The 9,369-nt window shown below is 51.1% G+C and overlaps 1 protein-coding gene across 1 annotated transcript; it reads left to right on the top strand.

Annotated features, from left to right (window-relative positions):
* The first annotated feature begins 1,148 nt into the window (after positions 1–1,148).
* On the top strand, positions 1,149–6,134 carry RXFP3 (relaxin family peptide receptor 3). Its single transcript, XM_024981512.2, has one exon. The coding sequence runs from the start codon at positions 2,417–2,419 to the stop codon at positions 3,791–3,793; it is 1,377 nt and encodes a 458-aa protein (XP_024837280.1). The 5' UTR covers positions 1,149–2,416; the 3' UTR covers positions 3,794–6,134.
* Positions 6,135–9,369: the final 3,235 nt, after the last annotated feature.

Raw genomic sequence — 9,369 nt, 5'->3', positions numbered from 1 at the left:
TTTTTAAACTTTTTTAACTAAAGGAGAAATAAAAATTTGATGGAGAAAAAGCTAGTAAAAATTGGAGTGAGAACTGAGCTTGAAGAAGAGGCTACTTACGCAGGGATAAGAGGTGTGCACAGAAGCAACTTGTGTGTTATATTGGTTCAGAGAAGGGCTGAGCTTCTTCAGATTACAGCTTCTCAAAGGAAGTGGTTTGCCTTTGTTTTTGTTTTCCTTGGTGGCTTAGTGGTAAAGAATCCGGCCGCAATGTAGAAGATGCAAGAGCCGCAGGTTCGATCCCTGGTTCGAAAAGATCCTCTGGAGAAGGGAATGGCAACCCACGCCAGTATTCTTGCCTGGGAAATCCCCTGGACAGAGACGCCTGGCGGGCTACAGTCCATAGAGTTGCTACAGTCCATGCAGAGTCGGACACAAATGAACGACTAACACTTGTTTTTATTAAAACTCTCGCGCCCCCTAGCGGGTAAACAGAGCAATACCGAGACTATAGTGAAGGTGTTCTCTGGAACTGTGCTCCGATTTTGGAATCATGATGTTTCCTTTTCTCTTCTTAATTTTGCATGAAGTGAAGTGCAAGTCCCTCCGTTGTCCTCGACTCTTTGCGACCCCATGAACTATACAATTCATGGAATTCTCCAGGCCAGAATGCTGGAGTGGGTAGCCTTTTCCCTTCTCCAGGAGAGCTTCCCGACACAGGAATCGAACCGGAGTCTCCTGCATTGCAGGCAGATTGTTTACCAACCGAGCTATACCGTGGTTTGTTTGTTTGTTTGTTTGTTTTTCAGTATGCTTTTCTATCTCCTCTGCTTTAAAGTCATAACCTTTTGTCTCTGTAAGTAAAGTCAGGCGCTCTGCAAGAGTGAGGACAATTACATTTAATATACTTTTGTTTCCGTTTAGTCCAGCACAATGAGGAAAACATTTCAAATTTCTTAAGTGTTTCATAAGAAGCGTACATTTTACTCCAGAGCAGTTGATCTGGCACTTAAACTGCAATTTAAGAAGTGACTCAAATGGTTTATATTGATTCCTTTTGCCCAAAGGAACTTAGAAGAGTCCTTTAAAATTTACTTCCATTGGTTTGAAGCAAACAAACAAGCAAACAACACCTGGTTAAGAGTTCTGATTATAATAGTAGTGTGGGTACTGGTGCCAAAAAACAGCCCTATGAAAACCTCTTTTCCAACTGCATCAGATTAAAAAGAGTGTGGTTGAATGTGAGTAAACAATCTATTGAAGAGCTGTGGGCTAAGAGCTAAGCATCTAATGCCTGTGAGGTTAGCGCACCAATTAATTACATGTTCTGCTTAGCTTCAGTTCTCAGAATACACGAAAGCAGATACCAACACCTGAACCCAGAGTTCTGTTACGTGAAGACGCTTTGAAAATCCTGACAACCACAGACGCCAATTACAGTCAGCTATTAGTAAGGGGAAGTGGAGCTGGCGTTTGGGTATTCAGTAAGAGCCCACCATCTGATTTAATGTATGGGCATGAAAAGAGACAACTATCGTTGCTTTTAAAAAAGAAAAATGGGCAGAAGATTGTGCATTTGGAACTGAGAAAGAAAAAATTCTCATAATTATGTTGGGGGATGAGGAAGGAAAAGCGATCGCAAATCAAAGCCGACTTTCTCCAGCAACAGAGGGAAATAAAGGACTTTACGACCTTTTGAAACTGAAATCAGGGAGACTGGCCCCGCGGCTCGGCGCGTGCGACGAAGTTCAGCACCTCGGAAAGCGCCCCCTCTCCTGGCGCTAGGGTTACGCATGCTCTTCGGGAGCCCGCAGCCTCGGCTGTGCGGGTGGAAATACAACTCGCGGCAACGCGGCTGGCAACTCACTGCGAGTCGACAGCAGCGGAGAGACGGAGATGCGAGGCAGCGAGGCAGCGAGGCCGGCATCGAAAGCCCTCCAGAGTCTCAGCGAGGTAGACTGAACTCTCTTCGGAAACCTCGTCGGAGCAGCTGCGGAGGAAACCTGCAAAGGTATTTGAAAGGGAAAGAGGGGGCCCCCAGGAGCGGTCTGGAGCTGCAGGGAGGGAACGCGCTAGTGCCAGCGGGAAACGCTGGGGGCAAAAAATCTGAGATTTTACAGTAGAGACCCGCAGACTCCAGCCTTGGCCGGACAACCTTTCGACGCCGTTCGCTCGCCTTGGGAGCTGTGCGTCTCTACTCTCGAATACCCCTCCAGAACCGACGTTCGGCGCCCATTTTCACGCCCAAGGCCAAGCTCCGCGCGCCGGGGACGCGCCTGGCGCCCGGTTCCTAGGCGCTCTCTTCCACAGCTACTTTGCAAGCCCCCGCGTGCGCCGGAACCCCGGGAGAGCCGGACTCCCCTTAGGAGCTATCTCCCGAAACATGACCTAGAGGCACCAGCGCGGGCAGGTGGCCGCGGCAGCCGTTCCAGCCACCATGAATAAGGCGGCTGGCGGGGACGAGCTCACAGAACTCTTCGATCGGATCCCGGACCTTCTGCAGGCGGCCAACTTCAGCGGCAACGCGTCGCTGCAGCTCCAGGACTTGTGGTGGGAGCTGGGGCTGGAGTTGCCGGACGGCGCGGCGCCGGGGCACCCCCCGAGCGGCGGCGGGGCGGAGAGCGCGGACCCCGAGGCCCGGGTGCGCATCCTCGTCAGCGTGGTGTACTGGGTGGTTTGCGCGCTGGGGCTGACCGGCAACCTGCTGGTGCTCTACCTGATGAAGAGCAAGCAGGGCTGGCGCAAGTCCTCCATCAACCTCTTCGTGACCAACCTGGCACTGACGGACTTCCAGTTCGTGCTCACTCTGCCCTTCTGGGCCGTGGAAAACGCCCTTGACTTCAAATGGCCCTTCGGCAAGGCCATGTGTAAGATCGTATCCATAGTGACGTCCATGAACATGTATGCCAGCGTTTTCTTTCTCACCTCCATGAGCGTGGCGCGCTACCACTCGGTGGCCTCGGCTCTTAAGAGCCACCGGACCCGAGGGTACGGCCGGGGCGACTGCTGCGGCCGGAGCCTGGAGGACAGCTGCTGCTTCTCCGTCAAAGCACTGTGCGCGATGATCTGGGCCTCCGCCGCGCTGGCCTCGCTGCCCAACGCCATCTTCTCCACCACGGTCAAGGTGATGGGGGAGGAGCTGTGCCTGGTGCGCTTCCCTGACAGCTTGCTGGGCCGCGACAGGCAGTTCTGGCTGGGCCTCTACCACTTGCAGAAGGTGCTGTTGGGCTTCGTGCTGCCGCTAGGCATCATCAGCCTGTGCTACCTGCTGCTGGTGCGCTTCATCTCCGACCACCGCGTGGCAGGGACCGAAGGAGGAGCCTCAGCGGCCGGGGGAGGCCTGGCCGGAGCCAGCGCTCGGAGACGCTCCAAGGTCACCAAATCAGTGACCATCGTGGTCCTGTCCTTCTTCTTGTGTTGGCTGCCCAACCAGGCGCTCACCACCTGGAGCATCCTCATCAAGTTCAACGCGGTGCCCTTCAGCCAAGAGTACTTCCTGTGCCAGGTGTACGCGTTCCCCGTGAGCGTGTGCCTGGCGCACTCCAACAGCTGTCTCAATCCCATCCTCTACTGCCTCGTACGCCGCGAGTTCCGCAAAGCGCTCAAGAACCTACTGTGGCGCATCGCGTCGCCTTCTCTCACCAGCATGCGCCCTTTCACCGCCACCACCAAGCCCGAGCCGGAGGACCAGGGACTGCAGGCCCTGGCGCCTCTCCACCAAGCCGCAGAGCCCGACCTGCTCTACTACCCGCCTGGCGTGGTGGTCTACAGCGGCGGGCGCTATGACCTGCTGCCCAGCAGCTCGGTCTACTGACGCGGGCCGAAGCCCAGGATGCACGCAAACTGCAAAGCGCTTTTTCCTGGACGGAAAAGAGCAGAGCAGGTGAAGGGATACTAGGGGGACCTCCGGATCAAGAGTTTAGGAGGGAGCAGGATGGAGAGGAGCACAAAGGAGCAGCCTAAGAAGAGGTTGGGGACCTCCTCCGGAGAGGGGAGGCTGAGAACCCAAGTGGAGAGACGAAGCTGGCAAAGGGGCCGAGCTCAACCTTACAGGCCCAAGCCATCAGCCTCCGTTCCCCTTCTCTCTACACGCACCCCCTTCCTCATCTTAGGCTTTGTAGTGTAGGCTGGGCAGTGTAGGGCGCCCAGAAGGAGGAGAAAGGCATCCTGAATGCAGAGCAATTCGGGGTCGAGGAAGTGGCCTCAACCAAATGGTGCGCAGACAGTTGAGCGCATGTATTACAGAAACTTTTGGGGGCAGCTCTTGAAAAAGTCCTCAAGGTGCACGCAGCCGGGGGAGCCACCCTCAAAACCTTTGCGCTCTGGTTCTGGGACAGCCGCGGCGCGAAGGTCTGATCTGCTACTTGGCTGCGGGCAGGCCTAAAGTATGGGACCCGGAAACTTTTTCGGAGTTGAAAGAAAGACGTGACAATCTTGTTCCGCCCGCGGGAGAAATGCACCGAGAGAGAGCCACCTCCCGTGAGGCGTATGGTTTATCTTTTGGGTCCGGGAGCGTGCGCACACCCGGAGCCGAACTGGGACTCTGCACCGCCCAAGGGTCCCCGGAACCAAAACGCTCGCGTGTACTAGAGCTCTTTGCCGGGGAGTGGCTTCCCTGCGAGAGTGAGCGGACTCAGTGAGGTTACAGAGGCTGAAGAGGGAGACTTCAGGCTGCTGCTGCTGCTAAGTCGCTTCAGTCGTGTCGGACTCTGGGCGACCCCATAGAAGGAAGCCCACCAGGCTCCCCCGTCCCTGGGATTCTCAAGGAGAAGCGGGGCGGGGCACGTGCTCGCTTGGTATTCCAACAGCAAGTGAGTGCGCCCTGCGCTGGAAGCTGGGCGTCTGGATTCCCTTGAGAGCCCTGCGGGTGCCTGGAGACACTGTGTCCGCTCGCGTCGGGTCCGTGCACTGCAGGTGAGCTGTGCCCAGGAGCAATTTGAACAGGTCTGAGGAGACACGCCACTGGGAGTAGAGACTTTTCTGCAGCCTCACCCTCTCACTCTTTGGGAATCGGAATGCGTGTTTGATTGAGGCTCTAGACCAGCAAGTAGAAGAATGAGTCGGCCGCGTTTCTTATAGGCTTAGATACAAGATTAAGAGATGCTGTAGAAACGTGGTTCCTGAAAACCAAATTCCCGGAAGCCGGAGTCTGATCTTTCCAGAGGAGTTGTGGGGTAGGAAGGGGAATGGGAGACTCAAGTAAACTCTGTGCTGAAGGGGAAAGAGTAGGGAGAGTCTGTTCTGGGTGAATTACCAGGATTTCAGGTGTGGGGTTTCTTATTGCTCATAACACTGAGGAGAGAAGGCAAGAATCAGAATTCCCATAGGACTCTACCTTAACCAAGTTCCATTCATTCTAAAGAGTGTTCAGCACGTTGACACACATGATGAATTTTTCCATAACCCCCAGTCTAACGGGACCTTCTGAAGGGTGACACCTTTCTCATGACAATTCTGTTCTGGTCACAGCAGTATAGTCCTTTCTTGAGGCTGCTCAGAGGGCGGGATGGAATGATCTACCCATCCAGCTGCCAGTTTTGACAGAGGTGCTACTGTTTTTCTCTTTGGCGACCTAGTTTGAGATCACAAACAGGCAATGTGGGCACCTACTGGTGTGCTTATCTTCATAGCATAAATCATCACTATACAAGCATGTCTGCTTCTGTAGCCTCTTGAACCATAAATTACTTTGTGATTTTGTTGGAAATTCCCAGGACTGTCTGAGATTTAAGGTTCAAAATGTGAACTCCTCAGCTCCAGCGTTCATGTCCCGCTTTATGTAACACACACAGTGCAAAAATTAAGACCCTGCCACAAACACAAAAGCTGTTTGACCTCCTCAATCCTGAGCAGGCTTGAAGGAGGTAGCTTTTTTAGAAAACAGAATAATGCTAAGTAGTCAAATTAGCCTCTCTTTGCCATTTAGGATGAAAACTTATTGATACTGAGAACTAGTGGGCTAATAAACATTGAATTATAATCCCAAGTCTCCAAAATATAAAGTAAGTGAACAAGTAAACACCTACAAAGAACAAATAGTAGCATGGTAGTGTATCTCTGTGTTACACTGATATTAGACACTTACTGAGATATTCTCTTTATTAAGCAACTTGCTGTTTTGAATTTAATAATAAACAATGTGTGGGTTGCCCAAGGTTTTTTGGAAAGTATGTTGAAGTGTGTACTTCTGATATGATGGGCACTAGAAAAACAGAAGGGGTGGGGGCAAGGACTTCAGGAAAGAACTCTATGAAAAGAGTCACCTTGTCCCCACCCACATCTGTGGACTTCTGAGAACATGGCTAGAGGGAGCCAAGACCAAAACTCCTATCTACACAAGGACAAAAGCATCAACAAGGAAATGGTCAAATCCAGTTGAGATCATCAATTTTTTTTTTGAATGCTTGTTGTGTGCCTAGCTCTGTGTTGAGTTTTGGGGTTACATACACATTCCTGACATTTAGAAAGGGACAGTACCATGTACATGAGGCAAATGAGTCATGGGATAGTAAGTTAAATGTCATGTTGTTGCTGTTCAGTCACTACGTTGTGTCGGACTCTTTTTGATCCCATGAACTGCAGCATTCCAGGCCTCTGTGTCCTTCACTATCTCCCTGAGTTTGCTCAAACTTATGTCCATTGAGTCGGCGATGCCATCCAACCATCTCATCCTCTGTCATCCCCTTCTCCTCCTTTCCCAGCATCAGGGTCTTTTCCAATGAATCAGCTCTTCACATCTGGTGGCCAAAGTATTGGAGCTTCAGCATCAGTCCTTACAATGAATATGCAAGGTTGATTTCCTTTAGGATTGATTGGTTTGATCTTCTTGCTTTTGAATATCATAGTAAGGGCTAAAAGAAGTGCTGTTTACAGGAACACAGGGATGGAGAACTTGATTCTGTTGGGGAATCAGAGACTTCCTGGACAAAGCAGTATTTGAGATGGACCTACAAATATGGGCTTCTCTTGTGGCTCAGCTGGTAAAGAATCTGCCTGCAGTGTGGGAGACCTGGGTTTGATCCCTGGGTTGGGAAGATCCCCTGGAGAAGGGAAAGGCTACCCTCTTCAGTATTCTAGCCTGGAGAATTCCATGGACTGTATATAGTCCATGGGGTCACAAAGAGTTGCACATGACTGAACGACTTTCACTTTCACATCACTTTCTTAGGAATATGAGTACAATTTAGATGGGCAATCTGGCAATTGAGACAGAGAGTAGGTGCATAGCTAGGGCATTTGAAGCTGGGGAAATTCAGTGATCAAAGGTTTTGAGGTTGGAAGGCCAGGTGCATGGAGGGAGAAGCAAAGCAGTGTGGCCTCCCTTTCTCCTGCAGGATTTACTGGGATTTCTAGGAAGAATGTAAATGTCCCTGCACTTGCTTTATTTGTCTGGGAACAGGACAATTTTGTCCCAGAGGGGATATGTAATTGGTATACTAAGAACAAGTACTTAAGTTCCCAAAGGTGGTTAAGAGAGTGTGAAAGCTGCTCAGTTGTGTCCAACTCTTTGCGATCCCATGGACTATACAGTCCATAGAATGCTCCAGGACAGAACACTGGAGTGAGAACCTTTCCCTTCTCCAGGAGATTTCCCAACCCAGGGATCAAACCCAGGTCTCCCACATTGCAGGTGGATTCTTTACCAGCTGAGCTACCAGGGAAGCCCTGGTAGATTAAAAGCCTTTAAAAGTCTTTAAGGTGGTTAAAGTCTTTTAAAATTGGATTCTATCTGCTCATTCAAATCTCAATGAAGTTGAGTTCAAGGAGTAAAGTATCACTTAAGTGTGAGTGTGTGTGTGTGTGAGAAAGAGAGAGAGAGAGAGAGACAGAGAGTGTGTGCTCTAGCTCCCTTTTCCATCCCATAGCCCACCCAGTGTTCCATCTGAAAAGAGTTTCACTTGTAATGAAGACCATGCCCTGTGGTTGGCCACAGATGACTACTCTTGACTTCCTTGGGGGTCCAGGGAAGACGGCTCTCAGTTGCAGGTCACCCTTTCAGCCCACCCAGTCATTCATTTCAAAATCTTTAATCAGCAGAGCAGTGCTTGGAGAAATGATCAGAAGATACACACTGAAATCAGCAAATAATTCCATTTCCAAATGTTGCAGAGGTCAAGAACAGGTAGGTGAGGCAGGAGAGGTGGCCGGATGCTGTTTCTTTATTAAGGCTGTGTGCTGTGTCATGTGGAAAAACTTCCCTGGTGGCTCAGATGGTAAAGCGTCTGCCTGCAATGAGGGAGACCCAGGTTTGATCCCTGGGTCAGGAAGATCCCCCTGGGGAAGGAAATGGCAACCCACTCCAGTACTCTTGCCTGGACAATCCCATGGACAGAGGAGCCTGCTAAGCTACAGTCCATGGGGTCTCAAAGAGTCGGGCACGACTGAGTGACTTCACTTTCCTTTCCTTTCCTTTCCTTTCCTTTCCTGTGTCATGTGAGGCCCTGAGAGCACTGGCTCATTCTCATCCTAGGCCCAGGGCAGGGGTCCTGTGTGGGATTGGGAGCAGGTGTCCTCCCTGGGTCCTCTTCTAAGTCAGTCATGACCTTGCTGCTCTTGGATGGATAACATGAGGGGGAAAAGGAGGAAGGAAGACTGGGGAAGATGGGATCTTTTTGCTGGTGAATGTAATAATTTCATTTGTGAGTGTATATTCTAATAGTGGGCGTCCCTGGTGGCTCAGATGGTAAAGAGTCTGCCTGCGGTGCTTGAGACCAGGGTTCGATCCCTGGGACGGGAAGATCCCCTGGGGAAGGAAATGGCAACCAACTCCAGTATTCTTGCCTGGAAAATCCCATGGGCGGAGGAGGAGTCTGGCGAGATACAGTTCATGGGGTCACAAAGAATATGACACCACTGAGCGACTTCACTTTCACTTTTCTTTTCACTTTCATTCCAATAGGTGGCGCTAGCGGTAAAGAATCCGCCCGCCAATGCGGGAGACACAAAAGACATGGGGTTCGATCCCTTGGTGGGGAATATCCCCTGGAGGAACGCATGGCAACCACTCCAGTATCCTTGCCTAGAGAATCCCATGGACAGAGGAGCCTGGAGGGCTACAGTCCATGGGGTCACAAAGAGTTGGATACGACTGAAGCAACAGCACAAACGCGCGCGCGCGTGCGCAAACACACACACACACACACACACACACACACACACACACACTGATAGAAGGCAGGGGGCCTGGATTGGACAGAAAATAAGTGCCACTGTGAACAGGAGGGAGACAAGGCTCAGAGGTTGGTCAGTGGAGCCACAGCACACTGAGGTCTGAGAAGAAAGCTCAGCTCAGTCTGGAAAAAAAATTAATCTGGAGAAAATGGGATAAACTGTGGGAACCCAGAGAACCTGGTGCTGAATGAGGAAGCTGTGTGTGTTCTGCAGGTGGCA

Source organism: Bos taurus, chromosome 20 (assembly GCF_002263795.3).
Source record: "Bos taurus isolate L1 Dominette 01449 registration number 42190680 breed Hereford chromosome 20, ARS-UCD2.0, whole genome shotgun sequence".
Classification (NCBI taxonomy): domain Eukaryota; kingdom Metazoa; phylum Chordata; class Mammalia; order Artiodactyla; family Bovidae; genus Bos; species Bos taurus.
This window is presented reverse-complemented; position numbering and strand designations above follow the sequence as displayed.